At 38.3% G+C, this 27,175-nt stretch overlaps 1 protein-coding gene across 1 annotated transcript in view; it reads left to right on the top strand.

The window, feature by feature from the left end:
- Positions 1–24,000, top strand: part of eIF3m (eukaryotic translation initiation factor 3 subunit m) — a 43,475-nt gene extending 19,475 nt beyond the window's left edge. Inside the window, exons 3-7 of the mRNA XM_083120214.1 lie at positions 4,681–4,775; positions 18,239–18,457; positions 21,475–21,740; positions 22,487–22,630; positions 23,627–24,000. Coding sequence (XP_082976340.1) covers positions 4,681–4,775; positions 18,239–18,457; positions 21,475–21,740; positions 22,487–22,630; positions 23,627–23,832 — 930 coding nt within the window. The 3' untranslated portion in view covers positions 23,833–24,000. The remainder of the gene's footprint in view (positions 1–4,680; positions 4,776–18,238; positions 18,458–21,474; positions 21,741–22,486; positions 22,631–23,626) is intronic.
- The last annotated feature ends 3,175 nt before the right edge of the window (positions 24,001–27,175 follow it).

The following is a 27,175-nucleotide window of genomic DNA, read 5'->3' as shown; positions in this document are numbered from 1 at the left end:
TTCACATACACACACGCACTTTTTCAGTGTCCAAAGAAAAAGCATTTCGTACAAAATAATAATGCCAGCAACTTTAAAATTATCCAGATTTCAAACTTGCTTACATCCACACACATTTCCTATATTCCGAATGTATTCTTACCCTTCTACATCACTTTTAGAAATCAGCACACAATCAGAGAATGATTGAAGTTGCTTCCATGGCAGTATATCTTCAACAACATGATACCAAGGTGTAAATGCTGAAGTGGCTGACTCCACAGCCTCATTGAATAAGTTGGTATTTGATTTAAATAAATGTGGAAGCTATGTAGAAAGGAGTGTAAAGAATGATGATTGTGTTAAATGTAAATTTCTCTGAAAATTGTTTTTTTTTTTTTTTTTTTAGCAACTTACTTAATTACCATTTTTATGTATGAAGTTGAGCCACGTAGATCTAGCCAATTGGGCATCTGCTGTTCTGGAGACTCAGGTTTGATTCCTGGGGTGGGTGAACTAAGGTTGGAATTTTTCCGGTAATGTCCCACCATAAAGTAGCTCTGGGGCTCACCCAGTCTCAAATGAAATTGGTACGGGGGAGGGGGGTGCAATTGAAGCATGGTGCTGACCACATTACCTCCAAAATAGCCGAGAACGAAAACTGTGTGGGGTCCTACCCCCACATCCCCCTATGTATGACTCATAGCATGGTACAAAGTGCACGGTGAACTTTATCTTACCTTGCCGACCCAGCTATCTTTGCTGTGGTGCAGATCTCAATTTTAGTTTCGTCTCCCTCCCTCTTAGCATCATGTGTTCTACCCTGCTCGCCAACCTTTGCCATTGTTGCCAATATGTCATTCCATTCTTGGACACACTCTCGCAAACATAATTTAAAACAATTGAATAGCCCTCCAGCTCGCAGTTCACACCATTCGACAGGGACGTTAATGTGGGAATATAGCATGACGTAATGGTTGCTTCATTTACACATTGCATTTTCATTGGCTAACTAGTAACTAGTGTTGCAAACTGTATTAAGGAAGCACTATTTCTATCACTGAAGGAGAAAGACAAAGTGGTGGTGAGTTTTGTTGGATTGAAAGTGCCATAATATTATTTTAAGTATTTGACCAGTTTGACGTTGTTTGCGTGTGTGTATGTGAAAGTGTGTGTTTGTTAATGAACGTTAAATTCCATAATGCCTCCAGTACTGTCAAGTTGAAATCAAAAACCTTGCCTAGCCAAACTCGGGAGATTCTAAGCAACGTGCACGAGTTCATGAAGGAGGTAGCCAGTCAAGGTGTTAGCATCCCAATAAAGAATTGTGGCAAGAGAGCAGTGGCTGCGATTGGAGTTCCTAAACGTGTTCTTGTAGGAATTGCGTAGAGGAGGCTGTCATTTTTGCTGCTTAATGTGATGCATATTGTTTTCTGTGTTAAAATTGCAATGCTTTGATGGGTGACAAGTTCATAGCAAAAGAAAAATCTGCGCAGCTTATCATCTGGTTGGCAGTATATGTACTTGTTAATGTTGTTGAAGCCGGCATCGTTTGTAAATGTACAACAAAGGCAACCGACTGTCGCCGATCAAAAATACTGCTTGAGGAGTAGTGTTGTGCTCCATTTGTCGAGGCTTAACACATTCGCATGTTATTAGTTCTCAAGGCAGTGGTAGTGTTGGTCGTATATTATCTGTCGTTGCAGTTCCGTACCATTGTAGACTGGTTTATTGGGAGTGAACAGTTAGAACGCCACCAATGCATTAATGCAATGGAAATTAATGAATTTTTATTTTGCTTGAAATCACTCAAATAAGGAATCACTATCAAGAAGTCTTCTTTGCAACATTTTGGGTAATTTTACGTATGGGTTAGTCCATATGTATGTACATACAAAGCCACTTGTTTGTACATATTTATCCTAGTCCTGGTATAATGCATGACGTTTAAAACTCAACGTTAGGTAGAGCTGAATCCTCTAATTTTCTTGTACTTAACAGCTGTGCATCGGCACACTGCAGCGATTTTTCTATCTGCTCCATTAGCAACACTGCTTCTTGAGTTGTATCGCGCATCGCACGGCAGAGATATATGTGTCGGGCTATAACTGGTTGACTTTGGACACCTCCAGGATTGCTCAACATAGTAGCAAATATTGACCTGTAAATTAAAGCAATATAAATAAACACATACGAACTGGCGTTTGTACATGAATATGTCACAGTATTGTTAGTTGTCTTTATGATTAATTTTGCATGATCATCGTTTAAGTTATTGTAATAACACCCACATTCCAATGGATTATCAAATTTCACACTTCTCTTAAACGGTGCATTTCTTGATATCACGCTCACTTGAACAATATGTATTTCACACAGGAAATAGCCTCGATACTTGATGCCAATCTTTCTTGCAAAATGAAGCTGGACACGTACTTGAAGAACGAACATTCACAAATAACATCCCGGAGTGGTTAACACATCATGCTATGATGCCGGGGTCCCTGGTTCGAATCCTGGCCCGGGCATGCTGTTCCTTGTGAGTGTTCCTTCATCATGTCATCACTCATCCTCATCTTCGCGATTAGTCAAAAATGGCAAAAATGCAAAGTAAAATAAATTAAATCAGTCAAATAACATCCATGCCTATAGTACCTGAACTCGAACTCGGAACTTAGGTAGCGAGATAAAAGGTACTCTCGACCTGAAGCTGGACACTTGTTTGCATGAGCATGCTCACCCGTTTTGCCAAAAAAACTTAATGTTGTGAACAGTACCTGGGTTCATTACTTTCTTTAACTGCGTTATTTGGTTGGAATTTTTAAATATACCTCAGTTGAAGCCAGTGCATAATTATCCGTTGACCGATAACTCATTCTCCGAGAATATAGTGGCGAAAAAGTTATTACTATTGAAGTCTATCGGATGCATGACCTAAAGGTGTGCTTGGGCTACATAATCAAACTTGCAAGTATATACTTTTTACTCCACGCATCTTAGTTCCGCTGTATCATGTTGCAACTAGCAGATGACCACAGACTTGCAGACAACAGTTGACTGCAGGTAGCGAGGGAATTTTATATTGAGTGAATCCGCGGTCGCTCCATCTCAACAACCAGGTATCAAGCGCCAGGGTTCTTGCTACTCAACAATGTTGGGTTGCTGAGTGATCCTGGAGACTCCCTTTCAGTCTCACCACTTAGGTTCCTGGGTTTGAGTTCAACATCAACATATATGTTCTTTGCGAGTGACCCTTCATCAATTCCATCTAATGCTCATTCAGCCTAATCATTGCATCTAGCCACAAGTGGCATAAAATAACTGAAAAAGGTTATATGCCTATTGTTTAAATCAGAGGAGAGAACTAACATATAACTAAGGTCTAAATCACCATCCCTGAGACCTTCTGTAAACAAACGGTCTCACCGATTCGATGTATCACTCCGCGTCAGCTGATCCATGACCGCAATCATCTGCTGTTACACTCATAGTTCACCGCACCTATTCATTTTATATAAGAGCCTCTGAATGTGAGAACCCGTTCTCAAAACATCAGACGAATATGCAGCCGCATACATTGTTACTCTCCCGGTCATTCTCTCTTTCATAACCCTTAAAACTGCAGACACTGACACACCACTGCACTGGGATACCAACTTAACCACTTCATTTACTAGTTTCTCAGGATACTACTGACAGAACGTTACATAAATATTGAGTAGAATCTGTTTCTCACCCCTTTTCAAAGGCTGTCCTTGCTGGTGTTTTGAAAACAAACTCGGAGAACACGGAGACTTTCCCTCACGCATAGAACTCGGCATGTTATTTTTCTAAGGCTAAGTCAGGCAATATTACTAAGTTGCACTACTTCCTTTCTGTTCACATGATTATTTTTAGAAAATAACCAATGTTATAAAATATCATTATGTACACAAATCTCTAAGCTCATTGAAAGTTATATTACTACAAAATGTTCACACTTATCTTGCCTTGCCATGTCACCAAGTTATTTTACGAAGTGCACTATATTTGGCGGAACATGAATCGTTATTAGGATGCTTGTCAAAGTTTCCAACCGCAATAAATTGACGAACTTTTTGTCTTGTTTTGATCATCATCAATATATTTATTGGACTTACAGCAATGCATATGGCTGTTTATGCCCATTATATATTTTATTTACATAAGATACAATTTACATAAAATGTACAAACAAATTTCAAATACACTCCTATCTATATCAAACCTTAGAAATATACATTACCATGTTATATCATTTTGTCTAAAAAATGCAAGTAAAATATATTCAAAGAAAGAAGCCAAATTTATGGGAAATGATTACTGGTGCAAAGAGTTAACCATAAAGGTGAAGCAATAAGGAAAAAAAAGAAAGAGCATTGGGTTTAAAGTGAGACGTCATTTGCGGCAGCGTATCCCATACTACAAATTTGCCATTGTTTTACTTTACGTAATGAATCCTGTAACAACGCTGGATTTTCGTGTGGATTATTTTACTTCTATGAGTTTGCAATGCTTTCTGCATGCAGGTGGTTTTGTTTACAGAAGGTGTCAGGGTTTGTGATTTGAACTATACTTATGATGATGCATAATTTTAAACATTCACATAACATGTTACTGCATTTTTTTTTTTTACTCTAAGAGTATATCTACATTTTTAATAATATTTTTATTTTATTCCAGATTCCTGTAGATAGGTCGGAGAACTTAATTCTTGCTTTTTGTGAAAAACTGACCAAAGCTCGTAACTACAAATTGGGCATGGTGACCCTTCGAGTGTAAGTAACTTTTCTTATTTTAGCTTTTTTTTCTTTCTTCAAATTTAATATATGTTTACTTGGTGTATGATTCAATGTTGTTTGCAAGTATCTTCATTGCTACAGCATCTTCCTGGAATGTATAGGATTCTTTGGAACAGAGGTCTTTTTTTAAATATACTTTTGTTTGTTGAGTTGTATTTGTTAATTACAATTCATAACATATAGGTAGAGTGCACTTTTCCATCATTTGTATATGTTGTAGCTAGAGAACAAAAGTGGAGAAGAGAAAAAGTAAAAATTATACCATAGAAGGAATGTAATTTGATTTGTATTTCATTATCACAAGATGACTATTATTTCAGTTACAAAGAATTTAGTGTCTACTATATACAAGTACAAGACTCCCACATAGCCAAGTGGTTAGCGCTCTTGCCTTTGATGCATGCGGTCCCGGGTTCGATTCCCGGTATGTGCCCCCAGAATTTCATCCTTTGACCCAGTGTCGTGAGGACAATTTGGAAGCTACTTCAAGAAGTAGCAGGTTCTGGTCATGAAAGCCAGAAAAACAGTGGCGATGGGATCCGTTCTGGCAGGACCTACCCTGTGATTGCTTGTACTTAGAATTTGACACCTCACATATTAGCACGATATGTGTAGAAGTTTACCTAGGGTACAGTAACATTACAACTTTACTGGTCTGCATGCACATACCAAACATGTAGATTATTGGAAGGATGAAACACATATGTTGGCCAAAATTAAATTCTGTTGTTTCACCAAAGTGAGTTATCCAGATTTTGGAGGGTTGCTCAGAAAGTAATGCCCCACATTTTTTCTCATTCCGGAATGAAGAGAGCAGTGTGCAAATGGAAGGATAGCAACATTGAAATTTAATGGCCACATGTGTGTGAGTACATGGTTGTCTAACAGATAACTCCACAGTAGTGGTCCGTGAACTTGCCATCTGTGAGTGACACACATTACAAACAATGAGCTCTAATTGAATTCTTAGTGGTGGATACATGAGCTGGTACACGAAAGGAGTTCATGCCTTTATTTCTCACAGCGTAAGGTTGTAGACGTAGATGGAGATTATGTAGAAAAATAATATTTATAAAGCGGGCCATCCATTTCCAAAGTAGCATGTGTTCTTTTCTCCCCCTCAAGGTCATTGACCCTTGCACAAGATATGAGAACAGTTTATTGCTGTCCCAATCAGATGTGAAAGTGGATGTGGGTTTGCGAGTGGCATCAACTTCCAAGATCGTGCAAGTTTAAACTTTTTTATTCTTATTTTTAATGCTGTTAATGCAAGATAATAATTTTTCCAAGTCCTAAGAAACCAGCATACAATAATCTCTTTCAATAGTGATACACCACCAATAAGTGGCTTTCTCAGAGATTTCTTAGAGTTTCACACTGCCATGCCTCGAACATTCTTTTCTCTTATCAAAACTTATCAAAGGAAAAGGCTATGATTTCCATCCTGCTTTTACTCCCTGGTGAATGTGAGTAGGGAGAAGTGAGGAACAACAGGACCGTGAGGTGATGGAGAAATGGAGCAGGGATGAATACGAATCCTGTGCTGTTTTTTGTACTGTTTGCTGTTGCTAAGTACTGTCAAGTGCAACAGAATGCATGTACAGACCAACATGTATTTTAATACTGACAAATTTAAAATTTGATTGATATCGGTATATCGAAAAAAAGTATCAACGTCGATATTTTTACGATAACGTGCTCCGATATTTTAAAAATATCGACTCTATATCGAAATGTCGCACAGCCCTAGTGGCAACCCCTACCTGAAACCCTTCAGTTCGTTGAAAGTTGCTGAGTAGCTCCTTTCAGTCTGCCAGCTTATCGTAGCATAGGGTGAGAGGCACTTGAAAAAGAGTGTCACTTATGACATGTCCCTTCGACAAGACAATAAGTACTCCAATTAGAGATGCGAGAGCAATTGATCTATCACTGCTACACTCTGTATACCTCGGTGAACATCAACAATTCTTTATTGCAATCTTCAGTCAGTTGTCTTTTGTGAAATGCTGAGTGAAGTAGCTGTGTTTTATTCTCTCAAAGTGATGCTTTTAAAGTGAATTAATTAAATTTAATTGTTATTATACTAATGTATGGTCTGTGTTTCATCAAAATGAATATTACGTTCATATATTTTTCAATATTAAGACCTTGTATTTGCATTATAAAATGTAAACACAAATATATACGTTTTTCAATTTGCTTGCCTGATATTAAGACTGATAAATTTTAGTTATTTTCATATTATTTGTGGTCCAAAAATTTTAAAATAGATTAATGTGAAGGCTTCAACATAAACCACTCAACTTATAGTTATGGTTTTAACATGGAAGTCAACATATTTAGCAAATTTCACGTACATTATAACACAAGAAAATGAATTTCTGTAGGAACCTATTGCTGTCCCATCATGAGATTTTGCACACAAATAGTCAATTGATATCTTCAAAACATATATTAGGTCTCTCCGATGGCACAGTGGTAGTGTCGTTGCCATGTAATCAGTGGAGGCATATAGTGGTTTGAATCCCACTTTAAACTGTAGGTCCAGTTCCAATTAGACTTACTGTGCATAAAGTGGACTTAAAACACCAAATTAACCAACCAACGAATCAAAACTTTTTTTTCAAAAAATTAAAAGGGGTGTTTTTGAGATTTTCAAAAAACAGTCTCAGAGTTTTTGAAAAATTACAAATATTCAAATACACTATGTGGAAGAAAGTCATTGGACACCACATGTCAGCGGATACCATCAGTTTTCTTGCAATCAATAGGAGGTCGGTCCACCTTTGGCAGCGATAACAGTAGCCACTCGTTGTGATAAACTGGCCACAAGGCCTTGTAGTACACATAATGGAATATTCCGCCATTCCTCCTGTAGTGCAGTCACCAACCCTGGAAGTGTAGAAGGGCGAGGCGATCGCGACCTAAATCGGCGCTCCAGTTCGTCGCATAGATGTTCGATAGGGTTGAGGTCAGGGCTCTGATCAGGCCAATCAAGTCAGGTGACATTATTTACTGCATACCACTCCATGGTACCCCTGGAAACATGACAAGTCGCATTATCGTCCTGGAACACACATTCTTCGTTTCCATAGAAACACCACAACGTGGGGAGCATGGAGTTGTCGAGAATATCTTCATAGGACGCAGACGTCATGTGGCCATACACCGGTACCAGTGGACCCACGCCATGCCAGCTGAAAGAACCCCAGAACATGATGCCGCCACCACCATATTTCACTGTGGGCACTACACACTCGGGTAACAGACGTTCTCCGGGTAATCGCCATACCAAAACTCTCCCATCTGATTGAAACAGTGTGAAGCTTGGTTCATCTCTCCATAGGACCTTCCGCCATTGCTCCACCGTCCAGTTTCTCTGCTCTTTACACCAGCGTAGTCTCTGCCGTTTATTGTTTTTTGTTATCAGGGGTTTGTGTGCAGCGGCTCGACCATGATAACTGAGTGCTGGGCCTCCTTGCGAAGTGTCTTGCTCGAAACAGTCAAATTGGTCGCACTTTGAAACTCTTCTGCAGTCTTGTTTTTCAGAATCTCCCTCTTCACCACTCTCCTGTCCCGGTCGTCCAATTTCGTGGGTCTTCCACTTCGTGGTGCATTGCTGCAGTGTCCCTTTTCCTTCCACCACTTGATGACAAAGGTTACAGTTGATTTAGGGACCTGTCGGTAATCAGCTATGCTACGTACACTCAAGCCTTCTATGGAGCAGCCTACTATGATCCCTCTTTCAAACATGCTGAGCTCTTTCCTGTCCGCCATTTTATCAGCGAATGATCTGAGAAGCCTCCTGCTGCCATATACAGTGCGTTCATTTCGATCTGCAGCCGAGAGATCGGGAGAAGCGTGGCGGGCGGCGCTGACGGAGATGCCGACATTTGCGACCTGTAATGCCCGCTTATTTTTATAGACATATGCTGACATTTATATAAATATTGCAAAACGATCACTAACCTGTGTTATAACACGCAAAAGTTCTTCTGTAATTCATCCAAGTTCTGCTCTTATATGCACAAATAAATACGCTTTAGAAACGATGTTAAGAGCCACAGATAATAAAACATTTTAATCATAGTTTTGACCAGTAACGTCCTGCTTAAGTTTATATCCTTGAAAGAGTTTTGTGCCGATGGGGATCGTTTGGAGGTTTTGAATGTGCAACACTGTATCAAGATTACGCTGTAGAAGAAACCGTTAAAAGTCAATAGTGTTCGTGAGCTTCCTTGCAATCCGAAATCTCCGAGCTCGAGTTTTTTGTTCCTTCGCGACTAGATGAAGACAGAGTTGTAAATATAGTGGCGAGCAATGTAAACCAAGAGCGTGTTAATTTCGTACTGTGCGCAAGAGTGTTATTCTTGGTTACTTGCAGTTACTTGTTTGTGTTATTGTAGTGTGTATGTGTGACGTGTCAGTGAGACGATTGGAATGCCAGCCGCAAGATTCACGATAGAACAAAGATTTTTTTATGTATGACACGTACCTACGTGAAAACAAACTTGTGTCGAAACGTGTGTAGGTAATTTGTACTTAAATTACGAGAAACTGTATCGTTAAATTTTAAAACACCTAAGCAAAAACGACGGATTCTAACCGAAGCAAAACTCGATCATATTGGTGCAGCGTTAGAACGTTCTCCAAACAAACCTCTACGCCGTGTTTCACAAGAGGTGGGCATGTCAAAATCATCGGCACATACAGTCACTAAGCTACTAAAATTAAAACCATACTCTTATAACACAGGTTAGTGCTCGTTTTGCAATATTTATATAAATGTCTGCATATGTCCATAAAAATAAGCGGGCATTTCAGGCCGCAAATGTCGGCATCTCTGTCAGTGCCGCACGCCACGCTTCTCCCGATCTCTCGGCTGCAGATCGAAATGGACGCACGGTATATACCCATCTGTACTCTCTTTTCCATGAGGAGTTCGTTTCAGAGTTGAAACCGGGGTGTCCAATGACTTTCTTCCACATAGTGTAATAGTCATATAGCAAATTAAAGCTCATTAAAAACGGAAGAGAATGACACCAATTTGAGCTCTGTAGGTTAACTAGTTTTTGCTCTACAGTAAAGATTTCAAAATGTCATTAAATTTTGGGATTTTTGCTTTCTTGGATGTCAGTAACTAGAAAAAATAAGAGCCCAAAAAATCTGACATTTGGAAGTTTTTTATCTCTTAATAGGTACAATAAATAAATAAAAATTCTTAAGAATTGGATTGGGACGCTAGCCCTAGTGGCAGAGTAGTTAGCACATCGTGCTATGAAGCAAGGGGTCCCGGGTTCGAATCGCAGCCTGGACATGGATGTTTGTGAGTGTCCATTCATCAATTTCATCATATCATCACTCATCCCCATAATCGCAAATTAGCCCAAAGGGCCACAAAAGCGAAGTAAACTAAAGCAAAAATCAAATCTTAGAAATCTGAATCTTAAAGGTTCAAAAATATTTTTTTATTTTTTGATTTGATATGGAATGACCCATTTACAGAACTTGCAAGGTAAATATTCATTTTCAAATAACAATATTTACATAAGATATTGCATATGCAAAAACAGAAAATTTGTTGAGAACATTTTTTGTTCATTTTTGTTCATTTTCATCTTTATCACATGTAAAATTAAAATGCATCAGCAAGAAACATTGTTTGAAAGTAATATCCCATTCCTATGTTATATTTTAAATAACATTGCATATTTTTTTGGAAAAAGGTAACATTTTCAAAATTCATTTCTTAAAAATAGCAACAATGAATATTTTGTTTGGTCCTTTAAGTATGTATACAAACGAATGAAAAAGACTAACTTATATATTATCTGTAGGTTTTGAAAAATTATGTTTTAATTGCTGCCACACTGTGCTGGTTTCATTTTTTCTTGCTTTTTTTTTTTTGAACCAGCTGTCCTAAAAAAGTTAAACACTACTGTGCAAATGCTAGATCATAGCGTGGTCATTATTGTCTGTGTATTTGGATTGCCTATTATTTTTATTCCAGAAAATATCATACATGGAAAATTGGGCAACACAAACACTCCAAGTTGGAATAAACATATCCACATAGAACTATTGCAATACCATTTAGTGCTGTAAAAGGGGTTTAAAACATATTAGTCTAAATTTGAATTGTGAATTTTATTATTCTAATTCTTTTAATCCACCTTTCACATACAGAAAATCAATATATAGAACGCACAAATTTTCAAAATGTACAATATATAGAATACAAATCAGTTCTTTAATTTTAGAATATGAATTGAATTGACATTTTTATTTGTGTATATATATGTAATTTAAACCAGGAAAAGCTTCCCATAGTAGGGTAATATGCATAGGCATGAGCAGATCCTCTGATTAGGGGGGGGGGGGCAAAAGCCTTCTTGATGAAAGTTCAGTCGGGACAGAAAAACTTAATTTTATCTCACTGTTTAATTTTTTTTACATTGATGTATGTATGTATGTATACACCTAATACATACATAATCAATTCATCTGCCCCATAACAAACCAACAGCAAAAATCATATAAATTGTCTCTCAAATGTGTGTGCACCTTTTCCTCCAAACAATTGTTCATGCATTTAAGAGAAATCCATTTAGCAGCAGTACTTCTCTCCCTGGTAATTTACAATGCATTACAGAAAACAAATTGCGAGGAAGAAAATTTTCAGGTCCAAACTTTTGCAAAATGAAATTTAATATGGTGCCAAAATTTTCATGGAATGCCATGGCATTCTCTTTTACAATTTTTTCATTTAGATCGTTCGGCATGCAGGGCCAACTCCCGCCGAACCCTATGCTACTGCTCTGAACGTGACAAGACTGCAAGAAAGGCAAAAAATGCGAGCAAGAAAATTTTATGAAACCTTTCTTTTTTTATTTGTATAAAATTTGAGATCGAGGGGCAATTGCAGCTCTGTGCCCCTGCAGGTGCTCTTGGCCATCTGGAAGAATTAATGCAAGAAACACGTGAAAACTAATTCCATTTTGAGTATCCTTTTCTTCTGCTAGTCTTGCTTTCATTTACTTCTATATTTGTCCCCCCCCCTTTCAAATTGATTTCTGTCCAAGGATGGAGCCAATGCCCCCTGTGGTTGCACCACTGCGCCCTCTTCCCCCGTAGTTGCTTTGAACTTTAATTGGCTTGAAAATATTTCATTTTCTTTAAGAGTATATCGTTCAATAACTGCAATCAGTAGAGCCCGGAAGTTTGGCAAAATGCCTCTTTTTATTTACTGCATATATTGATAAAAATTTTCCGGATATACGTTTTTATGTTGTTTCGAATGTTTTAGAAGCCTTTTCATTTTGCCTATTTGGGACCCCACTGCCTATTTTTAATTATAATGCCTTTTTCTGCCTTTTTCAATGAAATTTGACCATTTTTTTTAAAAAAAATGTTGGCATTTATTTTTCTTCCGTTTATTACGTGAATAATTTTCGCCTAAATTAAGTAATATTGAACTCACGCATGTTTCAACATTGCTGAAGGAGAAAAGTGTGAGAAAAAAGTATTTCATGCTGAGTTAGGATATTGCCTTTCGGTTAACATTTCCTTGTGCATGATTGACTGCTGAAGTGGAGAGGTTGATTTCGAACACAAAGAAGATATTTCTGAAATCTCCCTCTCGAACCCGAAAATTTCAGGAAGTTACGCCTGAGCTTAGTTTTCCTCCGCAACCAGTCTTGACAAGATGGGGAACCTGGATATCAGCAGCTACATATTATGCTAACAACCTTGAAAAAATCAGTGAGGTGATAGATGCTCATCCAGAAAATGAAGTGGCTTCAATTCGTGAAGTGAAAAACTCCTGTGCTGTTCAAAACTGAAGAATGAACTGTCGTTTATTTTTGCACATTATGGTGCATTGCCAGAGACAATTACAAAGCTAGAAAAAAGAGGTGAGACTCTTGTAGCATCCATGAAAATCTTCGAGGAATCTATGCAGCAGATGATGGAAGTGCCAGGAGAAAAGGGGTCAGCTGTTGCGGAAAAGTGCAAACGGGTAGTGAGTGCAAATAAGGACTTGAAACAATTTAAAACAATTTGTGCTATTCTAAAAGATGAAAATGCTATTACCAAAATGAGTCCAGCTACATTCGCTTGTTCTATGTGTGCTCCAATAACTTCTGTCGAAGTAGAAAAATCATTTTCTATTATGAAAAACATTCTCTCTCAATGAATGTTGAGAACTTAAAAAAACACCTTGTAGTTATGTGCAATCAAGATGGAGAAAATTGAAATGCTCTTCCCAATGTAGATTTTAATATGTTGCCAGAAATTATATATAAAAGTAAGCGACTTCCAAATGTGCCATTTTTTCAGTTTATTTTGCCTTTTTTTCATTTTTAGTGCCTATTTTCCACATTATAAATGCCTTTTTGCCTGCCTATTTTAACGAAAATAAATGCCTGAACTTCCGGGCTCTAGCGATCAGATTCCTCTATCCTAAATTTCTAGGTGAAAATATAGGGGCATGGACGTCTGGATGGAGTTCAGGGATGACCACATCAATCCTTAAAAACCAAATGTCAACCTAAAAGTACATTTCCACACGTATAATTTGATTTCAGTCATAATAATTTACATTAATTATTATAATGGGGATGCAGGAATGCAATAATTTCAAATTCAAGAGGTGTTTTTTTGAGGAACAACACTATTATCGGTGTAATATGCCCCATGGAAAAATACCTTGCATGTCCCTCAGTGGAAAAAATAAGCGGATGTCCATGATTAGCCCCCCCCCCTGGCCCCCCCGTGCGCACTCCTATGGTAATATGTAACTACATAAATTTGATAATATACTGAAGAAAAAGTGGCTTTAACTTGGCTCAAGGTTGAATAGGTAAATTGCGTGTACATAATTTGTGACAGCCCATTTCAACATATACTGTATCTGCGTAGATGCCCTAGATTTGATAGCTTGCATAAAAATCAATTATATGCAGAGATGTGTATCTAGGGTAAAACAATTTCATCTTTATAGGTCTGCATATGTTTCACAATTTATGCAGAGTTATCAGAATGAAACATGGAGTACAATCTTTTTTCTTGTGTGTGAAATGCATGTTAAACTACAAATGCTGGATGAAAGCATGATCATTATTGTGTTTGTGCATGTTGTCTATTATTTTTTTCTCAACAAAGGTCACTCCTGGGAAATCAGGCACCACAAATATGTACTCATGAGTTGCAATAAACATGCCAACATAGAATTATTGCAGTACCCATTTAGTGCTGAATGAGGGGTTGGAAACATATTAGTTGTAATTTAAATTGTGACTCTTATTATTCTAGTCCTTTTAATGCACACTTTTTATACAGAAAATCAATTAGTTGTACATAGAGACTCTATGTGGATTAAAATATAAAAATACAAATAAGTTTTCACCTTTATGATTTTTAATTTTAAACTATGAGTTGTCATTTATATTTGTATGGCTGTTTGTAATTTAATCCAGGAATAGATTCTCTTAGTAGGGTAATATATAACTATATTTTTAATTTACTGAAGAAAAGGGTAGCGTCAGTCACCTTGTAATCAAGGGGTCTTGGTTTCGATACCCGGTGGAGGCACATAGTGGTTCGGATCCCACTTTAGACTGTAGGTCCAGTTCTGATTAGCCATACTATGCATAAAGTGGACTTAAAACACCAACTCAATCAATCAATTCTGAAGTACAATTGTATTGACATAGCTTTAGGTTGTAGAGGTAGATGGCATATTTTTATAATTTATGCATAATTTGTGACATAACATTTCAACATATATCTGTGTAGAAACCCTGGGTTTGATAGCTTGCTTAAGAAACAATTGTATGCAGAAATGTGTAACTAGGGTAAAGCAGTTTCATGTTTACAGGTTTGCACATGTTTAACCAATTATGCAGATTTATCAGAATAATGAAACATTGAATACAATGGTTTTTTTGTATGTTGAATGTGTTAAACTACAGCACTGTGCAAATTCTAGATGAAAGCATGATCCTTCTTGTGTCCATGCATGTTTTATGTTGCCTATTATTTTCTCTCAACAAATATCACACATCAAAGAAAGGGCACTGCAAATTCTCTCAAGTTGTAATAAACATATCAATGTAGAATTATTGCAATACAAATTTAGAGCTGTAAGAGGTGTTGGAAAGGTATTAGTTTAATTTGAATTGTGAATTTTGTTATTCCAGTCCTTTAAATACACCTTTCACATCCAGAAAATTAGTCAGTTTGAAATAGAGGTAAAAATTCCAATGAATTTGAAGCTTCACATTCCTTAATTTTAAAATATGGATTGGCATCAGTGTTTCTTTCAGATAATTTGTTCGGGGGGGGGGGGGTCCAGAGAACCGGGAGGGCATTTTGAATCTCATCTGCGAAATACAACATATGTGCGTTTAACATTGAGAATTATCAGTTATCAGTGGTCATTCGTGGTTCGTCAATTAATTTGACACTTAGCGTTACAGGTGGGAAATGACTTACAGTAACAAAAATAAAGTAGGATGCGGTGACCTAAGGATACTTAGTAATTCAATGTGGAAAGACAATTTTTTTTTTTTATTTGTCTGTTTCTTTTTAATAGTCTGTTGTCTAACAGTTGCAAATATTATATTGTCAATTAGCGTTACAATAGTAAATAGTAAATTATCACCTACTTTTACATTTAATTATCCAGAACAAATTCCACAATGGTAACCAGGAAAAATATTACAATTATTAAACTCAATAGAACACATCATGCAAAGCTTAAGATGGCATGAAGAATTTACAGGAATCTTATTCTGCGAACTTTCTTCGTCGCATATACAACCTTCCTGACAATGAAGTTCGACCAGAAAGGAATACGTGATTAAATGCACAGAGGCATAGGCAGTGGAATGGGTGACCCGCAGAAGTGACGCATGTGTGTAAGAGGAGGCGTATGAGCAGGCAAGAATCGTGATCCCAGCATGTTGCACCCAAGGTCACGTAAAGAACGAAAACGGGGAACTCTACATGTGACATTGAACTTCGACCAGGCACCAGACCCATACGAAAAATTCCAGATAGTGGCGCATTCGACGGAAGCATGAAGTCACGGACACGATAAGGGAGTCTGCCGTATATAAGCGCGTGCTGTGCACCGAGGAACCGCAGTGCATCGTCACCATGGCCAGGGGCAAACCTATTGACAACACCGTGAGGAGAAGAGTGGTGGAGTTGCAATGGGATGGACTTAGTGAACGGGAAATAGGGCGCCAACTGAACTTACCCAAGTCAATCGTCCACTGCATCATCAAACACCACCAAAATACGGGTACTACAGAGCCAGGTAAGGCCCCCGGTCGAAAACGCCTGCTGAGCGTGCGTGACCTACGGATATTTAGGCGCTATATCCAGACCAAAAATCATGTTTCTGTGGCCGAATTATGACTGTGGACTCGAGAACGCTTTCACATTGAAGTGTCAACCAGAACCATTCGCCGTTACCTACAGCGATGCGGTTACCGAGTGTACAAGGCGAAACGTAAACCCTTCCTTTCCATGTTGAACAAAGGCAATCGACTACGGTGGGCACGAATGTACCGGGGATGGACATTTCGGCAGTGGAACAGGGTTTTGTGGACGGACGAATCAATTTTCAATGTTGTGTACGGGAAAATATGGAAAACAGTCATTTATCGGAAGGAGGAACAGAATGAAGCAAAATGTTATGCACGTCGGGTACATAAACCTGCGTCAGTGATGGTATGGGGATGCTTGACGGCATCTGGGGTTGGCCCACTACACGTCTGTGAGGGCATCGTGAATGCACACGCCTATACACGCATACTGGAGTGGCATCTTCCTACAGTGAGAAGGCACCTGTTCCACAGGCGGCGTCCCATCTTTCAACACGACAATGCCAGGCCTCATACAGCTCGGCTGCCAAGAGAATGGTTGACTCGCCATCACGTGCGAACTCTGCCATGGCCACCATCGAGTCCCGACCTCTCGCCCATTGAGAATGTGTGACATGTTCTTAAGCGACGTGTGCAACAGAGGGGACCCACGACAGTGGCTGCTCTTACCGCCTGCCTGCAGGAGGAATGGCACCGCATCGATGTGGAATACCTTGAACGACTCGTCCGCAGCATGCCCCGACGCATTGCCACAGTTATTCGCCGACGGGGCGGCGTCACACCATGGTAAACAGGATCCCCTCTAACAGTGGTCGAACTTCAATGTCACGTGTAGATGGACGAAAATGTTTTATTTTATGTGGACACCATACATTGCTGCGTTGCAGTGGAAATTTTTCCTTTGTTCCATGTAGCCTGCTGAATAAAATATGTTCAGCATATGCATATGTTCTCCTTCTTTCACAACGCACTCCTATATTTGTGATTGGTCGAACTTCATTGTCACTAAGGTTGTAAATCTACTGTTTTATCCAGAAAATCATCAGTTGAAATCCTAGGTCCCTCAATGCTTATTATCATGCAATGCATTAAAATTCCTAGTAGCATTCTACTTCTTGTCCTAGTTAGTATGATTCATAGCACTGAAAGACCTTTCTACGCCGGCTGTCGTTACGGGAATGGTTTGAAGGACTTCACAGTTTTTTTCAACATGCAGTATCCCACGTCAGCTTCTAAGATTTTCAACAATCGATTGTCAGCTTCTGTATACATTCCATTATCAAGCATCGACTTGACAAAAATGTGTAGGACTTGAGGTCAGCAAGAACGCCTTGCACCTTAAGCATGGGACAATTAGCACAAAACCTTTTGACTTCGGTGTCTTGCAAGTCTACTACCGACTGCAAGATTTCAAGTTGACTTGCGAATCTCATGGTATTAACAGATTGATCGTTGAACCTGTTTTCCATTTCTTCAATTACCCTTCCGCGTATTCCTTCATCCCACAGAAAGTTTTCCTAGCATCATCAGCATCCAGGTGCGCTTCAGATCTGAAATTCTTCAGTTCGGTCCGAATATTTTTGCAGATCACTGTTGATGTTTTCACACTGATTGCAATATCCTGCAAATGCAATTTGGTTGAAGTAATTAGAGGGATGACTTTGGCCAGAATCGAATGCTTCTTTTGGGAAGCGTTGCTGAGGATAGGAAGTGCACTGAGGATTTCGTTCATCACATTGCAAGTAATAATGAAACTTTCGTTCAAGATGGGAGAGAGGAGATAAGGCTAGAGCGGTTGCCAGTTTTATTCTGCTTCTGTAAGATTGGACAAGTGTGGGCGTTGTTATTTACGGAGGGAAATATAAAGTCAAAAATATTCGCCACACAAAGTGATGCGGTCTGATGCGTATAATTATACCCCTCCGGGGGTGCGGTGCCTGAAAGAAACACTGATTGGCATTTTTGTGTAATTTTATCCAGGAATAGTTTTTGTAGAGGTAGATTGCTTATTTAAGAAAACATCCAGCAAGTTTTTTTGTTTTGTAGATTATGGCTGCTATTCCAGTCACTTGAGGAGCGTTCGCCAATGAGGTACCATGTGTACTATCACTTGATTCAAGCTGCTGGCCATGTGGATCAGGTGAAGGCAGTTTTTCATGATATTGAGAGTTTGAAACAGCAGTTTTCTCTGTGCCCACCTTCCAATGAACAAATGCAGAAACTGCTGCGGCTGTTACATGAGGTGCTTCTCCACTGTAGGCAGAGGTAAGTTGTATAGTTTGTATTGCTAATTACTAACTAAATCTTTCAATAAAGGAACATGTGAATCTCTGATGTTACAAAAACCTGAACTTACCTCCATGGGCATTGCCAGAAATTTTTGTAGAGGGGTCAGGATATTGATAGGATAGGAATAATAATTATCATCATCATAAGTACTATTATTATACAGGGTGGCTCAAAAAGTCACTTAACACCTCTGGTACAAGGCCACTGCAGCACGCAACATGGAAATGGTGATGACCAATCGTTATCAGGCCAAGGGGGAACCACATTGACGCCACCCGCGAGGTCGGCGGCCATCTTGATGTCCGCCATCTTGAATTCAACTTCAGAATTTTAAATGGGAAGGGGGTGATATGATATATCAAATCAGGCTAGAATTTCACGAGAAATGCAATGGTGAAGGTTTTTTCGACATATCTTTAACCAGTAAAAAGTTATGACTGAATTCTTGTACCAATTTGCTCCTTTTCAAGGTGTTAGAAATATGCCTTAAAATTTGTTTAGCGCATCGGTACTGCATCGAGATCAAAGTGATGTCTAGGGAGAGAAGTTCGCATGCCATTGTACACGATTTTAATCGGATACATCCATGAAGAGCTGCGCATTATGAATGGTTGTTGCGAACAATTTACAGTGAGATGGCGGACATCAAGATGGCTGCCGACCACGTGGGTGGCATCAATGTGGTTCCCCCTTGGCCTGATAACGATTGGTCATCACCATTTCCATGTTGTGCGCTACAGTGGCATTGTACCGGGGGTGTTAAGTAACTTTTTGAGCCAGTCTCATGTAACAAAATGAATATATTACATGCATTTATTTGTCTGGAGGCTTGCTCTAAAAACTGCAATATTGCAATTATAATGATATATGTATCTTGTTGAAAACATATTTTTGTTGCATTAATCAATATCTTATTATTTTACATTAGCATTCCAATATACTAGACATTATTTATCATTCTTTTCATGTAGATAGATATCTATATATCTGTAGATATATCAATATCGGCATTAGATATATCAATAAGTACACAAATCCCACGGATGCTATCTCAGTTTCTATAGGACTGCCATCTTTCTCCTTCCAATTACTTTAATAGTAAAATTAGCATTTCAAATCACTACTACTTTCGTGAAGAAAATCACCCAAGAATCATGTTTAATCTTCACTAGTATGTTGTTAGAATATTTAGCTGCAATCCATTGACAGACATAATCACAAAAAGTTGTTGTATTTTTATTATGTGAATTTAAGAATAAAATATGCTTATAGTGCATATCTTCATCATCTGACTATCATTCCTTTAGTTTCTACTGTTTTCTAATTTTGTACACAAATAACAGAATGATCTTTAACTAGATTATACAGCAGCATTGTCCACAAAAAATAACATAAGTGTAAAAATCACAGTGTCCAGGCCTTCTCATGCAACAAATGCTTTCTGTTACCAAAAATGCTTTGTTTCAGCATGGTAAATTTGCATTTCGGCAATTTCCATTTCAGCAGCCAAAAACTACTCTAAATACCTGAAATGTATTACATGTTTAGAGCATACTTGAGAATAAATAACTCCGCTGGCACTGGTAAACGAATCGTTGCCTTCTACCCACTGTTGGAGCAATACACTGTTACTTCTTCTCTCCTTCGGCATTTATTGTCACTTCTGCAGCACACACACACGCACACACTCACAGATTTATCAAGATGTCACTTTAACAGATAATCCTCAAATAACATGACCCCAGTGTTGTCCCTAGAATTTGGAAATCTGACTCACATCTGTGAAAGATCTTTCATTGGTTGATGAAAGGGTGGATTTTCTCTCCAGTTTTGGAATGTTCTTGACTCAACTAGTGCCCAAGACCAGATGAAGTCGGCTATTCTTTAATGCTGACACAAAGAACTGGGAGAATGAAGCAGACAAACTTGAAACTAACAATTACATGAAAATTGCTCCCAAATTCCCAATATATGCACGTCCAAAATATGCATTTATATGCACTATAAAACTTCACCAAAGTAATCCACATCAAGTGAAATGAATAAATCTGTTGAGAGCATATGAATTTCCCTTAAGGAAATAATTTTCATAAACAAATGAAAATAAACCAATTTTATTCCAAAATTATTATTAGAATTGTATCATCAAGAAGACTCGTTCCACCACATCAGTAAATATGCAGCACAACTGTTTTACATTTTCTTCCTCATTTCATGCAGTTTGTGCACTGAAATGCATAGTTATTCTATTTTGTTATTCTTTTACACACTCGTACAAGAAAATGTTTTAAAGGTTAGGGGGAAATTTTTATTCATAAAGTTTTTTTATGACCTCTCACATACAATTCTAATTTTAGCAATTCTGAAAACTATGAAACCATTTATTCTTTGGATTAAATGATGGCAGAATTTGAAAACTGCCAGATTCCCATATTTTATCAACCTAACAGTTTTTACTTTGGTTATTCGGAATTGTATTTCTATTATTAACAATAAAAATAACATGCTTTCTGCTTTTGTAACTTCGGTGCCAATTTCCAGGAGGGAGTGTACAGACTGGTTTGACCTTCCTTCTGATACCCATGGTTAACTCTTATCAGCAGTAAATGCATCAAACTGATGTGCCAAGAAACTTCACTTAGAAAATATTAAGAAGAAAATTAACATATTAAAGAATTAAAGTTTCCATAGACTCTTGTGCTACACCATCAGGTTTATTGAGTCAAGTAAAGTACACAGTCATAAGCTAAAGTTCTTGTAAATAGTGATAGAAAATTATTGTAGTAATTTCGTAGGCATAGTCTCCTGCACACCCTTGCTTCACATAGAACCTACAATATCTGATATTGTGATATTGGTGCATTGTGCTTACCACTTGGTCACAGAGGGTAGTATGCAAGCAAAGGAAGGAACCATCAGATGAAAGAAAAACTTTGAGCTCTATTTTTTGGTCCATTCCACAGTGATTTTCATATATTTTTTTTCCCTTTCAGTGAGGCAGCAGCAAAAGTAATGGTGGAACTTCTGAGCACTTACACAACAGAAAATGCATCCCAGGCAAGGGAAGATGCACAGAGGTGCATTCTGGCTGCACTTGCAGATCCAAACACCTTCCTCTTGGATCCTTTGTTGGCTCTAAAACCTGTTCGATTCCTTGAGGGAGAACTCATTCATGATCTGTTGTCTGTTTTTGTATCCGAGAAGCTGCCGAGTTATATGGATTTTTATAAAAATCACAAGGAATTTGTGCATTCTTTAGGTGAGAAACATGAGAATGTATCAATATATAAAAGTATTGGTTTGAATGTTATTGCGAGCACAGCTCTGGAAGCAAAATCATATTTGAGTTTTGCAACTTTTCACAATTGTCTGGCAAAGATTGATTTAGATAAGGCATAGCTTACACCACATGCCTTTATTTCACTAAGTAGTAGATGAAGTACTTAAGTTCCCAGCCTGAGAGTATGAAGCAGGGCAGTGTGACAGAGCACTCTGCTCACTTTTACCATCAATTTTAACCTTTTTAACCAAACTTACCTTTCCCATGTTTTAACTTTGGCTATTCTTGTCTTAACTCCTGAGGAAGCCACATGATGTGATGAAAGCTTGAGTGAAAGTAAGCCAAAGTACATGCCAAAACTGGATTTCACCTACTTAGTAAAGATTGATTTCTCAAGACAATAGAACAAATTATTCATGTAATATATACATGGACTGACAGAGGAAGGTTGAAATTTGATATGATGTTTGTACATTTACATAATTATTCAGGGTTACCTTGCACTATTAGAAGTTTGAATAGTTCCTTCTTTCTGAAATCAGGGTAATGCTTCAGCTTCTCTTACTTAGGATTCAGAATACTTCTAGTACTCTGAAAAGTAGTAATTCCATCCATAGACCTTGTCAATGGGTTAACCTAATTGTGTCATCCAGGGAACTATGCAAGTGAGGTTACATTGAAACATTAACATTTTCCTCAGTTGAAATATTTCTGCATTCCAACAGGCTTAAACCATGAGCAAAATATGAAAAAGATGCGCTTGCTGACATTTATGCAGTTGGCTGAAAGCAGTTCTGAAATGTCATTTGACACAATTCAGCAGGAGTTGCAACTTGGTGAAGATGAAGTGGAAGGGTTTATAATAGACGGTGAGTAGAAACAATTTTTCTGATAGTTACATTCTTCCTTTAAAAAAAAAGTTTCTCTAGTAGGACTAATATTTTAGTTACATTGTGAGAAAGTGTGATGAAAATTGCAGCATCCAAGATCAGTGGTGGATATGTATTTTTGTAAGTGAATTTTGTTTGTCTTTTCGCTATTTTAATTATTACTGTGGCATTAGTGTCACTGCCACTATGGACACTGGATATGAGGTTCGTTTGTTGACATTTGTCTGTTAACATGGTAAAGGGCTGTGTTCAGAATAGATAAAAAAAAAAAAAGGTAAACTGCTCCCCTGTGCTTAGCACCATGCCATGAAGGCCTATAGGGGGTGTGGGGGTAACGCCCCACACTTTCTTGATCCGGTCGCAAGTGGGGGGTGATGTGATCAGCATCATGCCCCTGACTGCCTTTACCCCCATGTTATTCGATGCTGGGTGGGCACTGGGGCATCTTCCGTTAGAAACGTTCCCAGTTTTGAACCGGCCAGGGATAGAGGAAACTGAATTTTTGGAATAAACTTTGTCAATGTGAATAATAAATTGCATGGTTTTGGATATAATAATGGCAAAAAATTGTTTTATATTTCTGAAATCTACGTCCATCAACAAATATATATTAACTAGTCATTCAAATTTTCAAGGGGTACAATGTGTATTGGTGACTTCAGGGGTACTGGAGCTCATCCAAAAAAAGAATTAGGGGGAGGTCACTTTCTGTACCACTGCCCAATATGATAGTGTGGTGAAATGATAATGATCAGTCATGAATGCAATTGTCATTTAGCAAAGTTGCTCACATTATTATTGCCCCTTTAGACCCTCCATTCTGCAAATTGTTTTGAAGTGTTGACATACAAAACAAAAGAACTTGTACCCCCTTGTGAAAATTTGTACAGAAATTAAAAATTTTGCTGGATTTACGAAAACAAATTTGGATGTAGTTGTACATAACTAACAAGTACATATATTCTTACCTGGCAGTGCTGAAAACTAAACTTGTTAGAGCTAAAATGGACCAGGCTGGAAGGAAGGTTTTTGTGTCTAGCACAATGCACAGGACATTTGGTAGACCGCAGTGGCAGCAGCTGAGAGACCTTCTTGTCACATGGAAGAACAACATGCAGGTAACGCAGGAGAGCATGAATGCAGTTGCTGCGGCCCAGCTGGAGTTGATGCAACAGCAGTAGATGTTGTCCACGGGAACAAATCTTCATTACAAGATCTCTAAAACACCACAGGACCAGTGTGAAGGATTAACTACACTTTCAAAAGTATTCGAGAAGTAACTGATAAAAATGTACCATATAGAACTATGTATGCTACCATGGTAAAATAAAGTGAGAGGTATCTTTTTTTCCGAGATTGTTTTTTTTTATCATAACAGAGGTTGACGAGTTAAAATTATAAAGGCAATTTTAATTCTGGAATGAGAATGCACAATATTTGTTTTTGGCATAACACAGCAAGAAATCTTAAAAGTTCTATGTTCAAACACCATGACTGAAGCAGTGCAGTCGAAAAAGTAGAAGGTTGCAGAACCACGGGAGGACGACGTAGGATGAAGAAACGCACCGAGAATGCAAGCAAAGTGGTCCGTGACACTCGACAGGCAACAGTCGCGTACATGGTTCAGCCATGGTGTTTGTTTCCCCGCTGTGCAATTGTTACTTCATGCTTCATTTGTCCCTACCGTTGTCGATCGCTACCCTTTCTCTTCACTTGTGTTGCGGGACACTCCTATTTCCTTTGTGGAACCCCGTGCGCTGCGCAGCTGCCGCCTGCTGATTTTCGGATGGGCGACATTGGTGTTCCTTTTGACTTCTTTTGTTCTGCCTTTCTGTCTTCACTGGTACTGGCTGTACAGCGGTGTGAAGTTCATTTTCACACGTTTTCGGTGTTGTCGAGCTCCTCACGGAGGCATCTCTCGGCAAAGTGGAAGGGGCACTTTCGTCTCTATTTCGTTGGAGGTATGTGTGGTTTTCGTTTGTACCCTACCTTTAGAATCACCCTGTATAAAATGACATTTTGGTTTTAAAATTGTGAAGATAACCCTAAATCTGATTTATAAACTGCACTTATTACACAAAATAAACATATCGCTTCTAATGCACATTGTGTAGTTAGTTACCCGAGTATGAAGTTTATTCCTGTATAAAGGAGTCAATTTTTGCTTCGAGGTCAAAAATCTGCAGACTCCTTCTGATAAAAAGTGTGAGGGGAACTTTGGTTGGAGCAAGACGCGAGCCATGAATATCCTTTTCCGCGAACAGATACCATTATAATTTGCCGAAATATTTGATTTTGGTGTCAGGCAAGTCATCATATTTGGGGTGTAAAAGACACCCAAATATCAACCTCACTTCCACAAAGTACACCCTGGACTGCATTTTGCAGACTAACATTGCTCTGACGTCTAGGGCCTCCTCGATGGCACAATGGTATCGTCGTCGCCAGTGGTCCAGAGTTCGTTACTTGGTGTTGCTTGGTGTTACTTGGCACATATAGCGGTTCAGATCCAAATTTAAACTGTAGGCCCAGTCCCAATTAGCCGTACTGTGCATAAAGTGGACTTAATAAAACACCAACTCAATCAATCAATGCTCTAGCATCTGGACCCATGTGACTTGAGTTGTGTGCTGCCCCTGTGTGTTTGGAATTGTCCTTTCATCTTATAATTCATTTTCATCTTTGAAATTAGCCAAAAGTAGCAGAAACGAGAAGAAAAATAAATCAATTCATTCTGTCATCTTGTTCATCGAATCCAGGAGAACCAAGATTTGCGAGAGATTCAAGCACATCATCTTCTGTGCCATCAAATGCATTTAACAACCACTTTTTTGCCTTCTTTTAAAGTACAAACACAAACTGGGATACCATTAATAGCTAGTGTGAATGCTGCCGCCAAAGTGACCCTCCCACCTTTCACCAGGAGGAGTTATTTCCAAGTACTGGAGTGAAACAAAAGCAGAAAAGAAACATCCAAACCTACCCAGCCCAATAGGCTGTTGAATGGAGAAAGAAAATGAGGATGACAACAAGAACATTCTTGTCATATTCACACTACCTAGAACTTCAGAGAAGATTAGAGTTAACATGTGGTTGCAGAAAGAGGAAATGTTTATGCATATGCTGGGATCAGTCCCTGTGACGTACTGAACTGTCTCTCTGTAGTGCAGATGAAGAAAAGTGGCTGTATGGATTGCATGATTACAAATGATTACAACCACTCTCAATCTTGATAACATGTTAGCTGTTTAAATTAAAAAAGACAATGCGAAGTTCACAGTTGATGTTATTATTCCTTTACTGTAATATTTATAATAATGATAATAAAAATTAATATTTTTCACTTGTTACTTATTAACAGAAAATGCCTCTGGAAAAATCTGATAAACTAACTAAATCAGGTTGTGGACAGTATTTCATGTGCAGAAGCTCCAAGGTGGCCATCTTGGATTTGGGAAGTCATGTATGGTCTGACACTATTCAGCAAAACACCTGTAGTAATACATGATTGCATGCCTCCAAATGAAAGCATCCTCCCTTCGTGTAAAAAAAAACCAACAAACTTCCAAATGGTCAAAACTACTCTAAAGCAGTTAAGTAGATTTGGTCATTTTTGTTTGTTAATGTCTGGCAGAGGCAACCATCTTGGATGTGGGATGTCACATGGGCAATACGTCACAACAGTAGGTATCAAAAAAATATCACAGGTAGTAATTTTCCCCCTTTATATTCCAGAATGTCAAATACAGCATAAAATATGCATAGAATCCTTGCAGAAAAGGGCACGAAATAGTTTCACTGGATATATCTCCATAACAGTGCGAGATATGAAAAAAAAACTAAGAATCAATTTTGTTCCTTTTTCAATAATGAACAAAACATGTATCTATAAAAAAATTTCCAAAACCACCATTAAAGGAGTCATGATGGATTTTCTTAGTGCATGAAGCAGTAGCCATCTAGGATTTATGACGTCACACAAGCCTTCTGCCACAATTGCAGGTAAAACACCTGGTAGTACAGGATTGTGTACCACACTAGAAATGTATTACCGGTAGTCATATATTCCCTTCATTCAAAAGCCCACGGACTATAGAAATATTGACATATGCCCCTGGACTATAAAGGAAATTGATATGGGTGGAAAAGATTGGATTCATCTTGCTGTTAGGGACAGATGGAAGGATGGCTTGTGTTGCTGCAACCATAAACCTTTGGGTTTAAAAAGACTAGAGTGATGGGTTTTAAAAGACTAGAGAGTGACTTTGTTTTAAGGAATCTGACTGAAATGAACAATTTGCTTATGTATTTTTTTTGCCATTGGGTGTACAAAGAGAACATGCGGTCAAGTATGCATGTATGACACACACCTGGAGAAGTGACAGCAAAAGGCGTTAGACAACTCATTCCATCGCCTAATGCTAAAGTGGCTAATTTTGTTTCACATTACTTCTCGAACAGAAATTGTCCTACAGGATGGGTTCATATAGAAATCAAATCATCACACACATATACTTGCTTTCT

This window comes from Lepisma saccharinum, chromosome 1 (assembly GCF_977018435.1).
Source record: "Lepisma saccharinum chromosome 1, izLepSacc3.1, whole genome shotgun sequence".
Taxonomy (NCBI): domain Eukaryota; kingdom Metazoa; phylum Arthropoda; class Insecta; order Zygentoma; family Lepismatidae; genus Lepisma; species Lepisma saccharinum.
This window is presented reverse-complemented; position numbering and strand designations above follow the sequence as displayed.